This window comes from Acipenser ruthenus, chromosome 1, assembly GCF_902713425.1.
Source record: "Acipenser ruthenus chromosome 1, fAciRut3.2 maternal haplotype, whole genome shotgun sequence".
Taxonomy (NCBI): domain Eukaryota; kingdom Metazoa; phylum Chordata; class Actinopteri; order Acipenseriformes; family Acipenseridae; genus Acipenser; species Acipenser ruthenus.
In genome coordinates, this window is record NC_081189.1 from 5,898,139 (window position 1) to 5,923,473 (window position 25,335).

Genomic DNA, 25,335 nt, shown 5'->3' on the forward strand with positions numbered 1-25,335 from the left:
TGAGTCGTTGTTCTTTGTTCTCCCAGTACTGACTTGACCCAGCTCTTCTGAGATCTAACCAGACTGTAATCTAAGGTGGCAGAATTGCCTGCAGTTCTGTTATATTTATTTGGAAACATTAACGTATTATGTCACAGGGCATGTCCTCGCCTCAGTGTAATTTTTGTTATTTATAACAACCCAACAGCAGAAGTAGATAAAAAAACACAAACATCTTTGGCTAATGTACTGTAAGAGCATGTCAGGCCCTGTGATGACTCAGCCTGTTGATTTTCTCGCAAGAAGTTGCATATTTATCATGTTTCTGTCTGCAAAAACATGTTCTTCCTGGTCTTTATTTATTTGTAAAGTTCTCTTGGTACAAAAGGTTACATATCAGTTATCCATGGCATACAAGAAACACAATCATTTTAAAAGGACACACAACATTGTTTAGGGTCAAACCTTTTTGGTTGAATGAGGACCAGGTGAAAAGATTTTCTGTTGCTGACATTTTCGGTACGTCTGGGAGCATGTCAACTTACTGACTTAGAGACAGACTGCAGCAGCCTATGACTAGCTCATGTGCTGTAGAGTCCTTCTAAAGCTTATTGTATACAGATTTCTTTTATCTTATTGTGTGGTTTAGGCTTGAGGTGAGATTTTACATCCCACCCAAAAGCTTCTTTGTGCTGTTCTTACTATATACAAGTGTAATAGAACGCTCTTAGTGACTTATACAAAACAGTCTTACCAAGTGCTGTTGCTGCCTCTTGTGTACCTCGTACTGTTGAAGTTGCTTGTGTCTTGTGTCATTGATTAACGGGGGGTCTGCTCCCAGCGTCGTTTGTTTTTGCCCATCACTCAATCTGTCTCACAACAAAATCATATTCATTCTTTTGAAACATCTGCGGATAAAGTAACAATGGTCATACATGCTGATAAGCGCAGTTTTCATATTGTTTGCCCACAAGGAGAAAAGCTAGAAAGGACTAAGCTGCAGACAGGAGCAGTTGAACTAGGTTGAGTTTTTTATTCTGTATTGTTTAAAACATTTCCAGATAAAACTGGGCACTGTACATGGGCCCAATAGGGATAAAAAAAGGGTATTGCAGAAACTAATATCCCCAAGAAATGCTTCTGCACTTTTTTCAGCCACTGGGATTGATTCCAGTTTAAGCACATGCAGAATGCCTAAAGCTACTGGAAACAGCAGCTGCCAAGTTATGGAACCTGATTACAGTATCCTAATGAATTCATAAATGTATTTTCGCTGCTTACCCAGGAGTAATAAAACAGTTATTTGCATTGAATAAGGATTTTAAGAAGTCTGGAAAAAATGAGTCGTTCACTCTTCTCTGAATGGAAAAAAGTGGAAAATTATGAACAAAGCAGTTTTCCATTATGCAGATCGGTTGATTGCACATATTTCATTTGGAAGGCTTACAATTCCTATCCTAAAGGTATCCTAAAGTGACCTTGTGATGTTATGATGTTGGTAGCTGTGTCAGGGTTATTCACACATGTGGCTATTCCAATCCATGGCCTTGCTCCAACTAGGTCTCTGATTATTGAACAGTCCAGGAGTTTGTTTCAACCAGGTTGTAAATGATTTAACTCACCCTATATAGGCTAAAGTCCTGATTTTAAACAAAGTCCTGAGTTGGAATGGAGTTAAAGTGAGTAGCGCTGTTCTCAGTGAACAATACCATTAAAAATAAACTCACAAAGTATTCGCCATTGTTATACAGTAAGTAATATAAGTACAGTAACTCTTGGTGTGATGGAACCATGGTCTTTCCCTGATTACACCAGCTTATGTCCTTGTGTTATTAAGCACCCTTCAGTGCTCCTATGGCTCTGTGGTTAACTGACACCAGATTTCAGGACTTTATTGAGTCCCAATGCTCGTTGGTGGCTAGTGTACAGTATAGTGGGTGTAAGTCGCCCTGGATAAGGGCGTCTGCTAAGAAATAAATAAATAAAATAAATAAACGTGGTGCGGTTGGTTTGTATTCAGTCTGGCTCAGGGGTGCTTTGATTTTGTTCACAAAATATCTTAAAAATGACATATGGAATCATGTATAGATGTGATTCAAGAGCCATTTGGCAGCGGGGAGCACTTTCTGGTCGTCTGTGGTATTTGCATAAAGAGGACTGGTTGAACTGTCTTTATCCCTTTTTTAATGCTATCAAAATACCTTAATATATTGTGTAGAAGAATACTGAACCTGATTATACTGCCCATCCTATATATGAGGCATCCTGTATATGAGGCACAACATGTATATAGTAAGTTTTTTATATAAACAAATAGGATTAACAAAGCCGTCCCTGGAAAAACACAGCATTTTAAACTTGTGTCTTGGCTGAGTCAGCTATACAGACATGCTCAAATTTGTTGGTACCCCTCCACAAAAACGAAGAATGCACAATTTTCTCTGAAATAACTTGAAACTGACAAAAGTAATTGGCATCCACCATTGTTTATTCCATATTTAATAGAAATCAGACTTTGCTTTTGATTTTTTATTCAACATAATATTGTAAATAATAAAACAAATGAAAATGGCATGGACAAAAATGATGGGACCCCTAACCTAATATTCTGTTGCACAACCTTTAGAGGCAATCACTGCAATCAAACGTTTTCTGTAGCTCTCAATGAGACTTCTGCACCTGTTAACAGGTAATTTGGCCCACTCTTCCTGAGCAAACTGCTCCAGCTCTCAGGTTTGATGGGTGCCTTCTCCAGACTGCAAGTTTCAGCTCTTTCCATAGATGTTCGATAGGATTCAGGTCAGGACTCATAGAAGGCCACTTCAGAATAGTCCAATGTTTTGTTCTCATCCATTCTTGGGTGCTTTTAGCTGTGTGTTTTGGGTCATTATCCTGTTGGAGGACCCATGACCTGCGACTGAGACACAGCTTTCTGACACTGGGCAGTACGTTTCGCTCCAGAATGCCTTGATAGTCTTGAGATTTCATTGTGTCCTGCACAGATTCAAGGCACCTTGTGCCAGGCGCAGCAAAGCAGCCCCAAAACATAACCGAGCCTCCTCCATGTTTCACTGTAGGTATGGTGTTCTTTTCTTTGAAAGCTTCATTTTTTCGTCTGTGAAAATAGAGCTGATGTGACTTGCCAAAAAGCTCCAGTTTTGACTCATCTGTCCAAAGGACATTCTCCCAGAAGGATTGTGGCTTGTCAATATGCATTTTAGCAAATTCCAGTCTGGCTTTTTTATGTTTTTCTGTCAAAAGTGGAGTCCTCCTGGGTCTTCTTCCATGGAGCCCACTTTTGCTCAAAAAGCGACGGATGGTGCGATCAGAAACTGACGTACCTTCACCTTGGAGTTCAGCTTGTATCTCTTTGGCAGTTATCCTTGGTTCTTTTTCTACCATTCACACTATCCTTCTGTTCAATCTGGGGTCGATTTTCCTCTTGCGGCCGCGCCCAGGGAGGTTGGCTACAGTTCCATGGACCTTAAACTTCTTAATAATATTTGCAACTGTTGTCACAGGAACATCAAGCTGCTTGGAGATGGTCTTGTAGCCTTTACCTTTACCATGCTTGTCTATTATTTTCTTTCTAATCTCCTCAGACAACTCTGTCCTTTGCTTTCTCTGGTCCATGTTCAGTGTGGTGCACACAATGATACCAAACAGCACAGTGACTACTTTTCTCCACTTAAATAGGCTGAATGACTGATTACAAGATTGGAGACATGTGTGATACTAATTAAATAAACTAATTAGTTTGAAATATCACTATAATCCAATTATTTATTATCTTTTCTAAGGGGTACCAACAAATGTGTCCAGGCCATTTTAGAATATCTTTGTAGAATAAGCAATAATTCATCTCTTTTCACAGCTTCTTTGCTTTATTCTATGACATACCAAAGGCATGCAAGTATACATGATAAAATAGCTTTTAATTTCATCACTTTTCAGGAGGAATGAAGCATTATTTCAATGAGCTGTAAGGGTACCAACAAATTTGAGCACGTCTGTAGATGGATGAATCCGTTTAAAAGGTGTCCTTGCTAACCATTGTACCATTCAGTTATATTCACATCAGAACCTAAGAAAAATGTGTTTACCGTGGCCATTAGCAGTATTTTTTAATTCAGTGTGACGGGGGGACAGTGTTTGCTGATAACCTTCACAACAGGTGAAGTCATGTCAGTGAATTGAAATGTGGTCTGCGTGTTTTTGTTTTTCAGAGGTCCCGCTAGTGATGTATCTCTTTGCCCTGATTTCTCTGGTGTGGCTCTGGGGAGGCCTGCATATGGCTTACAGACACCTCTGGATGCTGATAATGTATGTCATCTTCAACAGCATGTTGGTAAGTACTTTTTTTTCTTATTTAACATTAGTTCCAGACGACATCTATCTGTGGTTTTGTGAAACAGCATTTTGAGGGCTGTTAAAATGTTTCTCAGGTGAACTGAGGACACTTAACAGTGATTTTCGCTATCTATCCGAAAATCTGGGACTGCAAGGTATTCTTTTATTGTAGGGTCGATTTTTACCGCGCTTTTCTTCTAAATAACAACACGTTTCTGATTTGATCTATCTATGGCCAATTTTAGTCCTAATTTGATTAAATAAATTCAATTTTAAAAATAAAGCAAAACACGGTCAAAAGCTTAAATCGCTATGTACTATTAGCTGGCGGGTGTGTTTCAGGCTAGTATCACAATGACAGAGGCAAAAATAATGGGCGTTACTTAGGGGGTGCAGTTAACGGAGTACACAGGGGATCAAAAAACACTAAAATTGATTTGGTTTTCACAATCATAGTTCGTTGGTATACAGTGCCTTGCGAAAGTATTCGGCCCCCTTGAACTTTGTTGCCTTTTGCCACATTTCAGGCTTCAAACATAAAGATATGAAACTGTAATTTTTTGTGAAGAATCAACAACAAGTGGGACACAATCATGAAGTGGAACGAAATGTATTGGATATTTCAAACCTTTTTAACAAATAAAAAACTGAAAAATTGGGCATGCAAAATTATTCAGCCCCTTTACTTTCAGTGCAGCAAACTCTCTCCAGAAGTTCAGTGAGGATCTCTGAATGATCCAATGTTGACCTAAATGACTAATGATGATAAATAGAATCCACCTGTGTGTAATCAAGTCTCCGTATAAATGCACCTGCACTGTGATAGTCTCAGAGGTCCGTTTAAAGCGCAGAGAGCATCATGAAGAACAAGGAACACACCAGGCAGGTCCGAGATACTGTTGTGGAGAAGTTTAAAGCCGGATTTGGATACAAAAATATTTCCCAAGCTTTAAACATCCCAAGGAGCACTGTGCAAGCGATAATATTGAAATGGAAGGAGTATCAGACCACTGCAAATCTACCAAGACCTGGCCGTCCCTCTAAACTTTCAGCTCATACAAGGAGAAGACTGATCAGAGATGCAGCCAAGAGGCCCATGATCACTCTGGATGAATGTAACAGGGTGAGGTGCCCTGTACATTGCTTGTTTACTTTTAGATCGGGGTCCCCCTCTGCCCCTGTGTTATTTTGTATCATTATTATGATTTATTATTGTATACATGACGGCGAGCGCCGTATGTTATTGTTTTGTTTATTTTTAAAACGTGTCCTGGCAGAGGCGAGATCGGTGCTCGTCCTCTGCCAGGTGTAATGAAAAATACTCGTGCAGAAGGTGGCCATCTCCCGAATTAATTAAGTGATTAATTTAGTTGCTAATCGGGAGATGGTCACCTGAATATAAAAAGCCTGCAGCTCTCCAGTTCCGGGTGGGTGTTTGGAGTAGAGAGACGGAGAGCGAGAGGATTAAAACGAAACTAACAGTAAACAGGAACAGTGACGGCGATCTGCCCAGCCTGACCTGTGTTTTTGTGTTGGTGATTTCTTTTTGTTTAATTATTTATTTCGCTCACAGAGCAAAATAAATAATTAAACAAAAAGAAATCACCAACACAAAAACACAGGTCAGGCTGGGCAGATCGCCGTCACTGTTCCTGTTTACTGTTAGTTTCGTTTTAATCCTCTCGCTCTCCGTCTCTCTACTCCAAACACCCACCCTGAACTGGAGAGCTGCAGGCTTTTTATATTCAGGTGACCATCTCCCGATTAGCAACTAAATTAATCACTTAATTAATTCGGGAGATGGCCACCTTCTGCACGAGTATTTTTCATTACACCTGGCAGAGGACGAGCACCGATCTCGCCTCTGCCAGGACACGTTTTAAAAATAAACAAAACAATAACATACGGCGCTCGCCGTCATGTATACAATAATAAATCATAATAATGATACAAAATAACACAGGGGCAGAGGGGGACCCCGATCTAAAAGTAAACAAGCAATGTACAGGGCACCTCACCCTGTTACAATGAACTGCAGAGATCTACAGCTGAGGTGGGAGACTCTGTCCATAGGACAACAATCAGTCGTATACTGCACAAATCTGGCCTTTATGGAAGAGTGGCAAGAAGAAAGCCATTTCTTAAAGATATCCATAAAAAGTGTCGTTTACAGTTTGCCACAAGCCACCTGGGAGACACACCAAACATGTGGAAGAAGGTGCTCTGGTCAGATGAAACCAAAATCGAACTTTTTGGCAACAATGCAAAACGTTATGTTTGGCGTAAAAGCAACACAGCTCATCACCCTGAACACACCATCCCCACTGTCAAACATGGTGGTGGCAGCATCATGGTTTGGGCCTGCTTTTCTTCAGCAGGGACAGGGAAGATGGTTAAAATTGATGGGAAGATGGATGGAGCCAAATACAGGACCATTCTGGAAGAAAACCTGATGGAGTCTGCAAAAGACCTGAGACTGGGACGGAGATTTGTCTTCCAACAAGACAATGATCCAAAACATAAAGCAAAATCTACAATGGAATGGTTCACAAATAAACATATCCAGGTGTTAGAATGGCCAAGTCAAAGTCCAGACCTGAATCCAATCGAGAATCTGTGGAAAGAACTGAAAACTGCTGTTCACAAATGCTCTCCATCCAACCTCACTGAGCTCTAGCTGTTTTGCAAGGAGGAATGGGCAAAAATTTCAGTCTCTCGATGTGCAAAACTGATAGAGACATACCCCAAGCGACTGACAGCTGTAATCGCAGCAAAGGGTGGCGCTACAAAGTATTAACTTAAGGGGGCTGAATAATTTTGCACGCCCAATTTTTCAGTTCTTTATTTGTTAAAGTTTGAAATATCCAATACATTTCGTTCCACTTAATGATTGTGTCCCACTTGTTGTTGATTCTTCACAAAAAATTACAGTTTCATATCTTTATGTTTGAAGCCTGAAATGTGGCAAAAGGTCGCAAAGTTCAAGGGGGCCGAATACTTTCGCAAGGCACTGTATATATTATAGACAGGCTGTGTCTGTAAAATGATGTACCAACTGTACAACAAACCATTAGCACTTATTAAAAAAAAGTGGTCGCGTCCGTCTCTGCATGTGTTTATGATCTGTACTGCCCATCCAATAGATTTTCTAAATACAGCAGTTGCTTTACATGCATTTACAAAACTGTACAGAAAAACAGTAGTGGTTTTTATTTTCTTTCTGACTAGGATAGTGGAGACTGGCCAACACTGTTCTTTTTGTTGTTGTTTAATTGTATGTTTGTATATAATGACATAAAGTGCCATTTAAAAAAAATACAAAACATTCAGCAACTTGACAGAGGAGCAAGCTGCTGAAGAGACAGAAGAACATGAAACCGCGCTGTCTTCATCGACTTGCACACCACAGCGGTGTAAAAGAAATCATAACGATGATCCCGCTGGGGAATACCTGACGGCATATTTACAAAATAAAAACACCAGTTCGCTGGATGAAGATGAGATGCTTTTGCTCAGCCAGCTTGCGCCATTGAAATGCCTCCCACCCCAGAAGCAAGCACAAGTAAAACTAGGTATACAGCAGTTCATTTATGAAGCCGAGTTTTCTCCAGAAATTGAACACAAAAGATCCGCTTGCCACCCGCATCGCGTCGCGTCCAGTGTGAACGATCCTTTATGCTTCAAGTGGGAGGTGTGGTGAAATGGAGAAAATCAAGTCAAACATTTAAAGGAGGGTTGGAATAGTCGCTTGGGGTATATCCACACATGCTGTTGCTTGCTGGGGTCGATTGCTGAGTATTGGTACTGGCACAGAACAAGCCATGGGGAACACAATGCCACTATAAAAATGTCCATAGGGGTGCTGTTGTAGCCAATTTTACATAGTTGCTTAACTATGAAAGTTAACACCACTAAGTGATACAATGTGGTATTAACCCTTTACTGCCCTGCGTATGTTCCAATACCTATTTAATACCTAGTTTCTCAATCTCAAATATATAGGACACTGGGTAGCAAAGCGTTAATGAGCTAAGGCCTCAAATACACAACTGTATTTCTGCTAATTAACCATATGTTATTCACATATTGGTAATAGGCAACCAGCAATCATCACTGTAGGTCGGCTGGATAATTCACAGCATGTGTTGATATAACTCACATCAAAAAAATTAAGTCCCGCCCTGCATACAAATATAAACGTACATAACTTTCAATAAGATTTCTTTAAAAGGGAACATTGAGTAATTGAAGAATGTAACAATTACTTGATAGGATAAGTTAGTTTAATAAAACCATTAATATAGAACCTACAGCTATGGCCAAAAGTTTTGCATCACCCTATAGAATTAACCTGCTGACTAATGTTACGTTAACATATTGAATTACGTACTGCTTTGTAGTTTTCCATGTACTTAACGAGAAACAAAAATTGGAAAATGTGACATTTCGAAATCTAACATGAAATACTGTGCTACTATTCTAGCTTCCGGTAGGCTTTTGCAAGATCATTTTGTGAGTTTCTTTGATCACATGATGAGATCTAAATTATGTTCATTTAGTTTTTTTTAACGATATGTCAACCCTGTAATTCTAGGTGATGCAAAACTTTTGGCAATAGCTGTATTATATTCTTCCATTTCTCACTGTTCAATTATATGAGTTACTCATGTCGGTACCTTGACCCTAACCCTGTTTCCATGGAAACCTGGTCATACTCATGAAGGGGAAAGCTGAAGGGAAGGAGAGAGATCTCCAAGGATGTGTATGCCTGTCAGCGGTTTTTCAGAACAGAATTCAAAACCGATGGATCCTGGTAATTAGTGTGCACTGGAGGAAATGTTGGTACATTTGGAATTTAACAATAAATAGTTTTAACTGTGAGGTATTTGGTGCTCAGATTACACATTTAACAAACACAATATCAAAACATGTTGATTGTAATCTTCTTATTTGATAATGTCAACAATTACTAACAATGACAGACAAGACTACTGAATACATAAGCTTCCTATTGTGAAGAAAAGCTTTTGCTTTCTCATATAGGCTGTGGTGTGATAAGAGACAAAGTGCTCCTCAGACAGGCATTATAAGAAGCCACAAGTGAAACGGATAGTTTATGAAGTGAAACCAAAAGTCAAAGCAAGTCTTGCACTCTTCAAGCTGTGATATATACAGGTGGAAATCAGTGCCAGGGGGACAGCAGTGTGCCCCAGTGTGAGGGACGAAGGACGAGGTACAGCTCGCAGTAATGCAGAAGCTAAATCACACACATGCAAAATAAACTAGAAAACTTGTCTTTGTGAACAAAAACAATGTCTACAACTTTAATTGTGCTTCCTGTTTTTAAGTGGACCACTGCTATCTCTCCACAGTCACGACCATCTAAAGAGATCTCCCTTCTTGCACCCGGCACCCTGTAATTTCATAGGTTTTACTGTGATTCTAAGAGACACACCACATCTCTTTTATACAGCTAACATGAGTAATGTGTCTGTAAAATGAATTGTCTGTACAAACCTGACTAGACCTGTCTACCCCCCTCCCAACGAATCTACCCACAGGAAAAAAAAACATTATATATCATTAACTAATCCTTGGTTAGAGCATGCCAGAAAAAGAGACTGAGAATAGACTGACAAAAACAGAATGTCTCCCACTTGACAGCCTTTTAGACATAACTAGATAGCAAATCATTCAGCACTATAATAAAAGAACAGGATGAATGTTTTCAGGGAGAGTGCCAAGGCTAATTGGAGGAAACCAAAGTCTCGTTGTTATCAAAATGATTAGGATAAATCATATTCTTGAAACTGCTGTTGTTGAGCAACCACCTAGAGCAGTTTCATAAATATTTTGTTTATCAAAGTGAAAGCTTTGTGACTAGAGCCTGATATGACAGAGATGCATATATGTGTATAATGTAGATGCTGGCTTTTTACTGCATCTCGTCAATGTTTATCCATGAACTGAAGATCCTCAGAAGCACAAACACTTTGCATTGCCTGTTTTAGAACCTTTTTTTTTTTGTGGTAAAATAACAATTTGGTTATGGTACTGTTGTAAGAAAATCCTATTAAACTAGACTTGCTTTTTCTTGAAAGGTTCTCCTGTAATGGATGCTTTGTCTAGACAGCTGTTACACTCCAGGTTACCTAAGAAACACTGTCAATCAATGGGGGGCTGTCATTGTCAGGTAGTAGTTTCAGTCTTTGCAAGGTGACTTTTACATGCTGTGTAGAATGGGGAGCCTTTACTGTAGCCTTAACATGCATTCTGCTCTTGTTTTTATTATTATTAATTTCTTAGCAGACACCCTTATCCAGGGCGACTTACAATTGTTACAAGATATCACATTATTTTTTCATACAATTACATTATTTTTTACACATTATTTACACATACAATTACCTATTTATACAGTTGGGTTTTTACTGGAACAATCTAGGTAAAGTACATTGCTCAAGGGTACAGCAGCAGTGTCCCCCAGCTGGGATTGAACCTACGACCCTCCGGTCAAGAGTCCAGAGCCCTAACCACTACTCCACGCTGTTTACCTTTGCAAGAATGAAGGTAAAGTTTAAAACAGCAAACCAATGCTTTCCATATAGTTCCTTTGCTTAACTATTCTAATAAAAGACAGTTCAAAATATAAATACCTTCTCTTCACAAACAAGTTCTGCCATAACCCAATAAATCAGCTGTTTACATCATCTAATTAGGAAATGACTACCCCCCCCCCCCAATAAGCTACAGGGCCAATACATACTACAGAGACATTACAGAAACAGGCCAGTCTTAATCTAATCCAGAAATGAGTCCACAAGACAGGACCATTTTTATACAGACACCCCAAGACAGACATAAACATATTAGAACAGTATGTTCATTTTGTTCCAATTTCCTTTTTAAAGGATATATTGTACTATCGATTAGAGCCACATAAACACATTTGGCCTATTTTGTAAGCTATTTGTCCACACAGAAGAGTTATGGCCACAGCTGTCTATTCAGGTCCTGTTTTGATGTAGATGTCAGTGGCATTAGTCAACCCATAAGCAAATGAGACCCTACTGGGTGTGATATTAAGCGGTAATAAACAAGAGACACAGACACACTAACAGACCAATAAGAGTTCTATAGTCTTTGTAGAGGGATGCACAAACCACTCATTTGTATTTTCACTATTGCAGAGAGTGAGAAAGCTGTCTGTCAGGATGAAGTATGCAGTTATCCTAGCATACAGCTTATTCACTCTGCATTCTCACTGTCTTCTGCCACCTTTTGAGTATCAGTAAGTCTTGACCAGAGATAAACCCATCTTAAGTGGCATTCTGTGGCACTGTAGAGCTAAATTGAATTGACTAAAAATGAGAAATACAGAAACAATTAAATCAGAAGGGAAAAACTTGTGTGGTATTGTGGCAAAGTGGTGTGTGGTTACAGGTGTGTGCAGTGCAGAGCGGATACAAAACAGACAGACAATGAATTCCAGGTGCAAGGGTGTTTATTGATTTATTAAACAATGTCCAGAGCCTTATGGCGAACGCCTGTAAATAATAGTGATGGAGTGATACAACGGTGTGTATCACTCGGTAATTGTAATCCCCGGGTTTGACCCGCAACCAAAAAGTCCAGTTTCGTACACCAACACTATACACAAACAACAAACACAGTTTTTAGTGACAGTGAATAGGTGCTAGTGGTGTATTACAGTTCTCCGTGAATGCAGGGGTGAAAGTGATGTCTGGGTTTATGCTGGCTACAGCTCTGGGTAGTCTAGTTTGAGACAAACAGACAGGTACAACAGACACTAATACACACAAGACAAAAACTCACGGTTCTCGCAATACTGCAACACGGTCTCCGTGTAGGTTTGTAACTAACCATTTACCAAGGGACAGATCACTTACACTACCATCCTCGCTCATGACCCCGAGGTTAACGAGCGCATCCGCTCCTCCAATCCTCGGATGCCACGCCGTTTCCCGTCCGAGTCATTGAGTTTGGGTACCGTAGCTCCGCCCCCTTCCTAAATGACCAACCTCCACCTAACCCAAGGAATAAATTATCATGCTATTTAGTTAAGGGTACTCTGTTCCTTTTACACAGCACCCTCACAGGTCCGGAGGGAGATCTAACACCAAGAATCATTCGATCTCTGTCACAGGTATACATTATGTTTAAAAGCATTACAAATGATACTACCCCCTCCCCACCCCATTTCTTAAGCAGCCCTTTATACCGCAGAACCAGTTATAAGGTGGCATAGTTACGGCTCCCATTTCCCCATAATGCCATTCCACAATCCATTGTCGTTATAAGGTGAAACACACATTTTGTAACTATGGCTTCCGACTATAGCGTTCTAAGGAGGAGCATTAGGTTGGTCCATTTGCTCATGGACAAAAAGTGTTTGGCATCACTCTTAAATCAGTGGAATAGTACTAAAGAGCACAATATTTTTTTCTTCATAGAAAACCAGGGCAGGATTTACATATATAATTACATGTTGTGCATCTTAACCTTACTGTAGATGCCTGTACGGTGGGTAACATCTGTTCCTCAATGCTTATTTAGCAGGATTCACTGGCATCTTTTTACTAAGCCCTGCTAAATCTTCCTGTGAACATCTGCATTTTATCATCTTGAATTTTGCGTGACAAATATGGAATTAATCAAACTGTTCCAGTGTTATTTATCGAAACAATTAACATCTGCTTTTGTTTTGTTTTTGTTTCTTCCAGTAAACTGTGAGAACAATAAAAAACACAAACAGGTTACTGATGCAAATTGATTTTCCACATCCTGTATTAAAAACAAAATGAGAACATTTCTTTCTGCATCCTTTCATTTATACCGTGCTGTACTGTGGTGCAATATTCTTTGGTAGCACATGAATAGTACTGTAATTTCTATAATAACTGGGTAACTATATTGGTCTCTTTACATGATAACTACTTTGTAATTACATTAAATACAATCTTGTTCTTGGATTTAATTACATGGTAACTCATAATACTCACCTATTCATTAGTTACAGTGTAAGAGCATCACGCATTGGTAGTTAGTGGGTTATTACTATGTAATTACATGGTAATGCCTCTGTGATCTAAAGTGCTACCAAAGTTTCCATCAGCACAACCACTGCATTCAACCTGGAGTGGTCCTGTGAACTTACCAGCATCGTATTCTTGTGGATCAAAGACCCTATGTAAATCATCTTTACCAAATGGTCCTGAAGCAGCAGTTTGAATTTTGAGTCACTGATCCCACTGCTTTTCAGTCTCATTTTGACTTCCATTTGGCAGTAGTCCTTTCCCCTACAAACTACTGGAATAAACCTGGCAAGAGTAAATGCATTCCTATATGAAAAACACTACATACAGTACCATCCAAAAACACAATGCTTATAGAGCTTTTACCTCATCTCACCAACAGTGAAAAGAATCTGTAATGGCAGTGCATCTCATAACACCAAATCAGTGAGTGAACCTCAGAATAACATTCTGTTTATCTTTGACTAAGCCCAGCCAGTATATTTTTCAGTCTCAGCCTTAATTATTGTAAAATTAATTACCAGATGATTACTGGGACACATTATTAATGGGTGAATACTTGAAATGAAGCATTGCCTCTGTGTTTCCCATAGAAAGTTATGTGTTACTTTGCTGTAAAACAAAAGGTCAGGCAGTGCTGTGCTGTGCTTCCTGTTCTGGGCTCTGTGATTGAAAGCGAGTGTGTGCAGATGATACAGTGCCATTTCAGGGAAACTAAACACATCCTGATAATGGTAGTACATTGTTTAAATGGTGCTGTTAACATGTACTGTACATTTATGTAAACAGTGCTAAATATAGAAGTGTCACACATGGAGAGCTGCGTACAGATGGTCTTTGTTGTTTGCTATACAGCTGTTTTAGGGGAAAGATACACTGAGAGAACAGTATAGAAGTTGAGTTGCCACTAGGTTCAGAGGTTTGTTGGACCTTGCTTTTCTTTGTTGTTTTGCTTCTGGCCTATAGAGAATAGTAAAGCAGCAGCACAGTGGTTATTTACATGTGGACAGTAGTAGTAAACACAAGCCGAAGGACATTGTTTCAAGCTTTGGAATTAAAACAAAAAAATAAAATAATTGTGTCTACTGCATTAAATCTCCAGCAGTAATATTATTGTTTAAGGTTCCTCCTATCTGTGTGGTTTCAGAAATATATATATATATATATATATATATATATATATATATATATATATATATATATATATATATATATATAAAATAAACAAAAGCAATGACAAAATACAAATGAAGACAAAAATAAGGTTAAAAATCAAAAACTTAGATGATGTTTATTCACAGTGCTACAAGTTTAAAAATGTTTTTCATCTGTCATTTTTCTTACGGCATGCTAATAGTGGGCTGCAGTGCCTAATGCAGCTGAACAGGTGGGCGGCATATGGTGAAAAAGAAACAAGAGGGAACCTCTGGTTTAGAGTTTAGACCCTAATATTTACATGGCTTGGCTGGGATTCTACTGCTACATAATGAATGAAAGGCTAAAACAATGTTTGCACAGTAACAGAATATTCCAGCATTGCAGAATGAAAGCATTGGGCTCTTGTAGGCAGGCGAGTGGGAGTAGTGTGATTGAAACTAGCTCAACAACATATCTTTTCTTCATTCCCTGGACCAACATGGCACATAAGTGCAATGGAGTGACCTAGAAAGCTGGTTTTAAGTTTGGGACTAAATTAAATAATACAGCTTTTTTGTTTTTAAAGTAAACAGCAAACATTTAAGCACATATCTATCTATCTATCTGTCTATATATCTATCCTGCATTTATATAGCGCCCTTCATGTGTTCACATCACAGAGAGCTTCACATAAAAAGAACAAGGGACAGTTCTAACAGTTAAAGGCAGCTCTGAACAGATGGGTTTCCAGTAGCCGACCAAAAGAAAAAGTTGAGTCTGCATGTCGTCTGGGAGGGCATTCCAGGCTTTTGGTGTATAACAGCAGAAAGCTCTCGAGCCGAATGTTTTGAGATTAGCTCGAGGGATCTGTAGCATTCCTGCGCTAGACGATCGCAAAGTGCGCTTTGTAGCATGAGTGACAATTAGGTCGGACAGATAGGTTTGGGTCAGATCATGCAATGATTTATACACCAGTAGAAGCATTTTATAGTCAATGCAGGACTTCACAGGGAACAATTTGTACCTTACATGTCACACAGTTATGTTCAATGTTACCCTAGAATGTAATTCATCAGTGTCTTGTTAACTACATTTTCCATAGTTGTAGTGCAGACTTGTTAAACAGCCCAGTTTGTTTAATTCCACGCCTGTATCTTGAGTTGTTGTGACTGGCTACATACATGAGACAAATAGCCACACTCCTGCTGTTCTGTACAGCAGTATGAGGTGTACAAATGACATATTACAGCCCTTTTATAGGGCAGAAAGTAAAACTGAAATGAAAAGGGGGATTTCTTTTTGTTGGTATAATAACATTTTAGAGGAAACAGAAAGAGAAAGTGTGTTTTGTGTTGACAGAAATAATTCACTTCAAAGGAGAAGCTTATTGGCAACATTTGCAAAGCCTAACCGGTTAATTATTAGTTGTTACTTTTTACACTTGAAGTTAATCTGTTTACTGGGCACACAATAACCTCCATCGAACTTTTAGCTGGCTGAAAGACTTTTAGGAAAATATAAATCTGTATATCCTTGAACAAGGCTCTGTTTTATTTTATTATTTATTTCTTAGCAGACGCCCTTATCCAGGGCAACTTACAATTGTTACAAGATATCACATTATTTCTACATACAATTACCCATTTATACAGTTTTTTTTTTTTTTTTACTGGAGCAATCTCGGTAAAGTACCTTGCTCAAGGGTACAGCAGCAGTGTCCCACGAACCTCCGGTCAAGAGTCCAGAGCCCAGATTTACTGTATACAGTCAGCACTCACATATCCAACCCTATAAAATTTTCACTTAAGTGACGGTTAAACGCGTGTGATGCATATCTGATTATTTCATTTTGGTCCGTTCCAACCCTTGTCCGTTTTTTGTTATACTTGATTATGTAGGAGTCTGAACAATGTTTATTTTTTCCATCCATCATCCTCTGTACTGTACCGTGAAGCCATGTTAGTTAACTACAAAACCTGATGTTACCACCCATCTGACGGTAATCAGCCCAGATAACACGGCTATCATTCATCATCAACATGTCACAGTGACAGAGCATACAGCCACAATATATTGTATGCACCATGTTCTGGATGGCTACATTTGACTAAATACACACAAGATTACATACTTCACCTCCAGACTGAGCAGGTAATGGCATCCTAAATAGAAAAGAGCAGAGCAATGGTTCAATGCACTGGAGATTCAATTTCTTCCCTGTTTAATATTCAGTTGTTCTCTGGCATTCTCTATTGTTGTTTACCAGGCTGACTAGCTAATGTCCTTTTTCAACTGCTGATGAAGTAGAATTTCAGTTACTTCTGGCTCTCAGATGTTTAAAGTGGTTGTAGCTGAGGTAAAGTGACTGAATGTAAGAGATTTCCTGTGAGTAAAGCATGCAATCTGAGAAGGCTGTTTAAAATGAAACTGCATGTTTGCTACAGTGTGTGTTTCTTTCAGAACGGCACCTTTGAGACCCCCTTGGTCATGGATGGCAGTGCACGACAGTTCAGATGAATGGAATTACCATTTTAAGGAAAGGAATAAGGAAAAGAGTTGGCTACAGGCACAAAGTCCATTTCTTTGACTCAGTAGATCTGTTACCTAAAGCCCAGTTTAGCAGCATAATCCAATTCAACTCTGGGTTTTATGTGCACATCAACGATTGACAATTTGGAAAATAATTAAAACTGAAACATGCTTCACTCTGATCTTTAGATTTTCTGCCGTTCTGCACGTAAACCAAGCAAGTGAAATTTGCCTCAAACACAAATGAAAGCCTCTTGTTTTCTATGGTCCTTCGTGAAGCCTGTTGTGTGTGTTTGATTTCAGGGCCTCTATGTCTTCATGGTGTACTTTATACTGCACAATCAGCTCTGTTGGCCGGTCAAAGCCAGCTACAGTGTGGAGATGAGTGGACACCCCAGCCCAGGATCAGCATTTCAGGAGAGTGGAGGTCCTTCGGTGGGGGGAGAGATCAGCAAGTCCACCCAGAACCTTATAACTGCCATGGAGGAGGTAACTTGACTTTAAGATGGGGTTTCTTTCCTTTTGTTTTGCATTTTTATTGTTAAAGATAATTATTATGTGATTTTAATTAAATTTTGTCCAAGTAAGAGGATCCTTTTTGACTGCTGCACCGACATTACTGGTAAATCATGCTGCTTTATCAACCACTCACTTATCAGATGCAAAATAAAGTTTGTAAATAATTTGGCATTAAACAGACATGAATACAATGAATTTTATGCAGGGAAGAATCTATCTGAGGAAACCGTTACTTAGAAAGGTGTTCTAGGTGTTTTTAAGAATGGTCTGGTCCATATTGAAATCTTTCTATGACTGCTATCTTACTGCAAAGGTTTGTGCACCCTCAAATAATTTTTTTGTTTTTGCTTCATTACTACTTTTGTTTGTTTTAATGGTGTTGTGTAATGCTGGTTCTGAAAAAAAAAAAAAACTACATTAGTGAACATGAGTTTCATAACCGGTCCCATCCACTCTCCCTCTCACAATTGGAATATGCTGAGTGGTGTGTAGGTAGCACTCTGTGATTCTCTATTGTCAGCCTATGAGTTAGTACTCAGGGTCTGTTTTGGGGTCCAAAGGCCCAACAGGAATGCTGTATTTACAACCTCACAGTAAATTTGGTCAGAAGAGACCCCATAATGTTATCACTACTGTTTAAAACTTGCTTAATTATGGCCTATTAATAATGTAATTGGCATAATCTTTTGAGAATCAATATAGTGATAATAAAGTCATAAAGGTAAATTGTAGGTAATTGTGCAGGTAAAAAAATACAAAAAAAACCCAATAGAGACTCAACTTAATTGCATTTACAATGAGAAAACAACAGGGATTCTCCTAGCGAACCCAAAGACAGTGTCTATGTGTGTAGGCATTTAGAACAGAACTCCCTTTATGAGGTGTCGTTGTGGCATGATAACAATGTACTTTGTATTAATGGTCTTGGAAGTGAGATTACACTTCTCTTTCTAGAAGCCCATACAGTGTACATTAAGCAGGCATTTCACGATGATTTCTTCCCCCCAAGATTTGAGATTCATATTTTCCGCAGCAGGGTGGAAGTATAACACCAGGCCTAACAGAAGAGTGATTGAATTTTTGCATTGGCATGACCCCATTCCACTGAAGTCCAGTAATCCTGTTTTATTCATGAAAGCACATATTAGGGTTTACAACCACTTTCAGATCAAATTAGAGTCTATTAGTGCCAAAAAACCTTTTCAACTTCGAAAGTGGACGTGTTACAAAGATCTGTGTCTGATTTCACCCAACTGAACATTTTGTACCAGTCACTGATCCGGCAACAATTAAACCAAATTTCTCGCTCCGTCAGAGTCCTGACTGCCAGGGAAATGTTCCTGTAAGAATGAAATGAGAAAGGCTGCTATTACAGCGGTGGGCTCTTGATGCTATTATGGCTGTTCGGTATTGCAAAGGGGATTTTGATTTGATCAAAGATGCCCTGCTGGGTAATCTCAATGCCAGATTGGTTCCATGACAAAATACTAAGGCTTGTTCTAGAAGAGTGGGGGCTGTCTTACAGCATCTATAATTTCTGTCCAGGAAAGTGTAGGTTGCAGTGTGTAAGCTGTCAAAGCAAAAACAAACTTCCCATTTTACTTAGCGGAAACCGTCATGGAGAAGGGGATTGCAATACACTCAAGATAGTTAGAAACAAAAGCGTTTATTTATTTAGCACGACTTAGGAGATGTGCCAGGAGGACATTACGTCGCTCTTAGATATGTCTGGAAAATTGGGCATCCAATTGTGATGAAACTCATTCAAGGGATTCTTTACCAAAGAGTTATGACGTCCTGCTTATTCGTGATTTCTGGCTTTGGTTGGTTAAGCAACACAGAATGTCTGTTCTTTAACAATGAGGGGATGTTTGTGTGGAAAATTTAATAGACAAGGGCTTGTGGAAACAATACAACTGAAGTTAATGATTAAAGAAAACAGGACAACCGTAATGTGTTGTGGTTTATTTTTATTCATTTATTTTTTTCTTGGACATGTGGCTGTTTGAGATGAGAATCTGAGTTGGATTAAGCTGATCCTCTCCAGGATTATGTGAGCTGGTTTAGTTGTCTAGCTGTATGGCGTCTGTCTCTTAAGCAAGGCACATCTTGCATTCAAATCCACGAGGCTGAATAATACGGGGTCCAATGAAAATGATGGAGCTCGAGTGGTATCTCATTTGTGATTGATTCTGATCCCTCCTTTCATCGGAGCAGTAGGTACATCCAGTGCTATGTCTAATGTAGTTGTTAATTAGTTGTTAAGCCTTAGTATTTTCAAGCTGTAAACCAAAGAAATGCCACCAGTGCAATACTTCTGATCCCATATTCCTCAGAGATTATCAAGCTATAGTACTTTTGAATAGCATTATAGAAATGTATGCATGGTGTGTAGGGCATCTCTTAAATAAGAGAAATATATAGCAGAGAGGACTGCTAAGCAAAGCTGATCTAAAACTGTGCAAAATTATGAAAATCATTAAATAGTGTACAGTGTGTGTGTCTTGATTAATGGCAGTGTTTTGGTAAATTTGAAGATGGGATTTAACCTCTAAATAAAAGTATCGCAAACACTGTCAGGCAGGTCCCTCCCACAAACTATCAATGAAAGTAAAGCAAATACAGAGTCAGGCAGGAAACTTATCTGGAAAGCCGAGTGACCTCCCAACCCCACCCCCACCTCTACCTCCACTTCACTTTGCTCTGCCAATTTCTCAATCAAGCAGTATCACATTACCTCGAAGGCGTTCTCCATACGATACAGGCAGCTCCTTAAGGCAGAAACTCAGATTATGTGAAGTCTAAATACTTTCCTCTAGTGTTTTGCTAACTTAAGAATTAAATGTTGGTATTAAATTGGTTGTAATTTGTATACTGTGAATAAAGTTTCCGCTGCTTATATACTGCATGTCCACGTATTGCACTGTCCTGGAGGTTTGATTTTATTGTTATACCCAAATAAAGTCTATTGACAATATAACAACTACAAAAGAGCAGGTGCAAAGGGTAAACAAGATGCATCTACTGCAATGTTTTTTTTGTTTGTTTTTTGTTCACATTTTCCACATTTAAAATTTTCAGATGTATAGTTTTATTTGAAAGCAAGTCATTCATGAATGGCCGTTCTTAATGTTTGTGTTCCTCCTCAATAACGAGTGTTGTTGTGTAGGTGCCTCCAGACTGGGAGAGAACATCATTGAGGCCCAACAGCCAGGCCAGCAGTGTCTTGAAGCAGAGTCCTCAGAACGGGAAAGCCTACACCACACAGGGAGGGTTCCCTAACAGCTCGCTGGTGGCAGAGGAGGAGTCCCAAGAGTTTGATGATCTAATATTTGCCTTAAAGACTGGTAAGTGAATCATCACGTTGCATTCTGTATGCAGTGTTTGGACAAACGCTTAGAAACAGCTGCCATAACACCACTGCTTGTAGGGCCACCATGGGCTGGCAGGACAGCACCGATTCAGTATTTATACTGTTCTGGAGTGGTACCACATGACCAGGCCTCACTAATGTAGGCCTCTGGTTTCTTCAAACAAGATGGGGGTGGAAATCTGCAGTGAACACTTTTCTTCTGAATGGCCAATATGGTCATCAATAATTTGACTTGAGACAGGGAGGTGTGTGTGCTACAGCTGTCAAGTGTTTCTATTTCTTTTGTGTTCAAACCGCTGTATATATTTAGCATTTGCAACATGTGAACAAAGAAGAAAGGAGATTCAAATTAGATATCATAAATTATTTTTTAAAGCTATAAAGATAACCAAGACACTGACTGATGTAAATACTACAATTTGTATCAAGGAGGGGAGAGCATGTCTATAACCCCAAATACAGAGGTCCAACAACATCCACAGTACATGGCGTTATTTTATTATTATTATTATTATTATTATTATTATTATTATTATTATTATTATTATTTTTATTTATTTATTTCTTAGCAGACGCCCTTATCCAGGGCGACTTACAATTGTTACAAGATATTACATTATTTTTTACATACAATTACCCATTTATACAGTTGGGTTTTTACTGGAGCAATCTAGGTAAAGTACCTTGCTCAAGGGTACAGCAGCAGTGTCCTCTACCAGGGATTGAACCCACGACCCTCCGGTCAAGAGTCCAGAGACCTAACCACTACTCCACACTGTTATTTTAAAATATATTTTCAAAGACGATATAGTAAGTTGTAACTTTTCCAATATCCTTCATTTTATAGAAAGCCAGCGTGGGATAGATCCTGTCTTCTAGACATTATAGGCAGCAGTGTGGAGTAGTGGTTAGGGCTCTGGACTCTTGACTGGAGGGTTGTGGGTTCAATCCCCAGTGGGGGACACTGCTGTTGTACCCTTGAGCAAGGTACTTTACCTAGATTGCTCCAGTAAAAACCCAACTGTATAAATGGGTAATTGTATGTAAAATAATGTGATATCTGTATAATGTGAAATAATGTAAAATGTGATATCTTGTAACAATTGTAAGTCGCCCTGGATAAGGGCGTCTGCTAAGAAATAAATAATAATAATAATATAGTCAACACAGTGTAATAAACAGTGTGTCCGCAACCCCCAGAAGCTCCCCTACCTTACTCTTTCCTACCTGAACTCTCAATCTGGCAATGCTACTCTTAGTTCTGCACCAAGCCCTTTTAAAACAAAGTGTTCTACACCAATGCGTGTTTTAACTAATCTACCAAGGGGAGCTTTTTTCCTAACCTCCTGTTGAGCAATTATGAATGTGCCGTCAGCTTCAGTACCTGCTAGATAATTTATCTTCATGCCAAGGGGGTTTTATAATGAAAGAACAGGGCAATTTAACTTTACACACCTCTAAGAAAGGACCTGCTTGCAGCTGCACTCCCCTATCTAGTTAGTATTATTATTAATATTTATTTCTTAGCAGATGCCCTTATCCAGGGTAACTTACAGTCGTAAACAAAAATACATTTCAAGAATCACAGTACAAGTAATAATACAATTAGGAGCAAGATAAAAAATACAATGACAACAGGTATTTCTCCCTACAAAGATAACAGGTATTTCTCCCTCACTGAAAAATGTTGACATGTCTCTAAGTTTACATTGGAAATTAAGACCCAGAGAGGTAAAAGGTTAATGTATGGTAATGACCGGCTATACTTTCTCATTCAAGGAATGTCACGGCCAGTAACCTCTGAGAGAGCAAGCTTAGAGTCAGTTACCCAGCTCTGCTGGAACACTATTGTACTGTGTCTAATAGCATGATTTTAACCAGGCTTCTTTATAATCATTCATAATGTAACTCTGAATTGAATTATTTTACCATTCATTCAGAAAGTTGATCTGTAAGTTTCCGATACATACCCTCAAGCACCAGTTGATAAATGCGGTTTCGTTTCATGAGGTGTTAATTGAATCTAAATGTATATTTCTCCACATGTATTCTTTTGATTGCTTACATTTACAATTTTCCGGAATGTTTCTCTCCATTTATAAAGTTAATTGAATTAAGCTCCAAGGTTTTTATTTTTTTATTTAAGAAATGTTCATTTACATTGCATGACAGAGCTTCTGTTGATGGTTTTGAATATATTGTATTTTTACATTTTCACCATGCATGCTATTTTGATGCCTGTTACAAACGGATGTTTGCTTATCAGGAGACAAACCCTTTGACATTGCCAGCTCCACTCAGACTTGCTTGAGTTTATCTTCAGTTTCATCTTGTTACAGTCTTGCTCAATATATTTCCTTGACCAGTGTGGGCTTTTTTAAAAGAATAGTATAGTATTCTTTCATCAGGGTGTTGATGTCAAGTGCCATACCCTTCTAAGAACATTACCAAGCTCGATTGCTGACAGCGATACAGCATCTCCTTTATTATTGCACGGTAATTCCTACACAAACTTGAAAAACTATAATATGTACAGTAGAAAAAAAATGTATCATGATTGGCCAATGCTCCAAATAGCTCCTCAGGCAATCAAAGGAAAATGTCCATACTTCACCATTGGATGTATGTCTGTGAGGAAGTTCTTCAGTTCATAATGTGTCGTCCATGTGAGAAATGGCCCACAACTTGACTAAAAAAGTCTCCAAAGAAGTTGGGATTGTCCTGCTCTCTTCTCCCTTAAATATTTGCTTCTTCTCAAAATGTTTTTCATCAGCCACTGGATTTTTTATTCAATTGATCTAAATGGCAGTGTCTATAAATACCACCATTGTTGAACTATTTCAGCACTAAGCAACTCAGCCAATTGTCAGCCCTACTGTAACTAATTAAATAGTTTCAGGGTTTTCTATGGAAATACCCAAGATCAGGACGGGTTAATTAGTCTGCTGTGTTGAATGGCATTATTTATCATTACAATAGGACTCTTCCTGAAATGCACCAAACACTTAGATTCTCAAAGCTCCCCATGCGAATTACCCAAAGAGCAATACTTGTTTGGTCTATTGAACAGACCATTTTAAACCCACAAGCTTTATGACATGGGATGTTTGTGAATGGAGTATTTCGATTGTGGAGAGGCTGAGGTGATTTATTATGACTGTGTGTATTCAGTGGTCTCATGGTCAGTTTTTTCTGTGTCTTCTAGGTTCCTGCCTTAACATGAACGACAATGAGTCGGGTCACGGCAGTCAGGATGGAGGCAGCATTGCAAACTCACAGATTGTAGAGCTGAGAAGAATACCCATAGCAGACACTCATCTCTAACTCTTTTAAATAAAAAAAAAATCAGTATTTTTATACGGTACTTGTACTGCTTTTGCACTAAAACAAATGATGTAATTGGATAGAATGCTGTTTAAAAAATTCACTAGGTGTTTGATACCATGAAAGATTTGTACAGCAGAGCTTAATTAAAATGTACTGCATAAAGACGAAAGAAAGAGACTTACCCTAGCTGGATGTAAATATTATGTAGAATAAATAGGTGATAGGCAAGTATTCTCAATAACACTGATCTCTTTGTGTAACGCTGTTAATAAAACTTTTAAGAACTTCTGTTTCAACTCATCTTCATTATCACCCTAATTAACACAAATGTAAAAACCTTTTGCTATGAGTCCTCAAGGTGTTCTCAGATTGTTATGGGGGGGGGGGGGGCGGCGGGGGGTGACCCTCTCTGATCCTCCTGAAACAGGCTTGGATATCTCAGAAGCACCTGGCCACCAGGTCTGGCATATATGATGTTGTTCCTATCATGACTGAAACTGGCTTGCTGTAAGGTGATTTCATATTTTACAGCCCAATCCCACAAAAAGTGTGTGCTACATAATGCAGTAAATGTCTTGTGCACTGTGTATCGTACAGTGAATCGTACAGATTCTAAGTGTAGCCGTGACTAGGCTAGGCTTCTCATTCTATATTTAAATATCAGTCGTGAGTCAGACTTCCATATATATATTGACAGAAAGCTGAAGAAGGACATAAAACCTGAAAGCCCTTCCCCCCAGTTAATCACATTGAACTTTGAGATCAGCGGTTCAGAGTACAGTCTGAAGTGTAGACAGTCACATAGTGACAAAGATAGCAAGGCTAGAGAGCATGGCTACACAAGGCCCTTAAACTCCACTGGGAGATCATAGAATGTTTCCAGGATCAAGTCTGGTGATAAAGGAACACTGTGGAATGCCAGATCAAGTTTAACATAACGCCAAGCCTTCTAATAGTTGACTTCAGGGGATGTCAGAAAGAGGAGCATTCCACAGCCAGTGTGAGCATAAGAGCCTGACCCCTGCCTTGCTGGAGTTTTGTTGCAAGCAGTTATGAAACATCCAG

General features: G+C 39.0%; 1 protein-coding gene across 1 annotated transcript in view; it reads left to right on the forward strand.

Annotated features, from left to right (window-relative positions):
- LOC117404042 (adhesion G-protein coupled receptor V1-like) overlaps positions 1-24,566 on the forward strand; it is a 190,136-nt gene extending 165,570 nt beyond the window's left edge. Inside the window, exons 87-90 of the mRNA XM_058985404.1 lie at positions 4,206-4,327; positions 17,355-17,540; positions 20,740-20,917; positions 24,149-24,566. Coding sequence (XP_058841387.1) covers positions 4,206-4,327; positions 17,355-17,540; positions 20,740-20,917; positions 24,149-24,267 — 605 coding nt within the window. The 3' untranslated portion in view covers positions 24,268-24,566. The remainder of the gene's footprint in view (positions 1-4,205; positions 4,328-17,354; positions 17,541-20,739; positions 20,918-24,148) is intronic.
- The last annotated feature ends 769 nt before the right edge of the window (positions 24,567-25,335 follow it).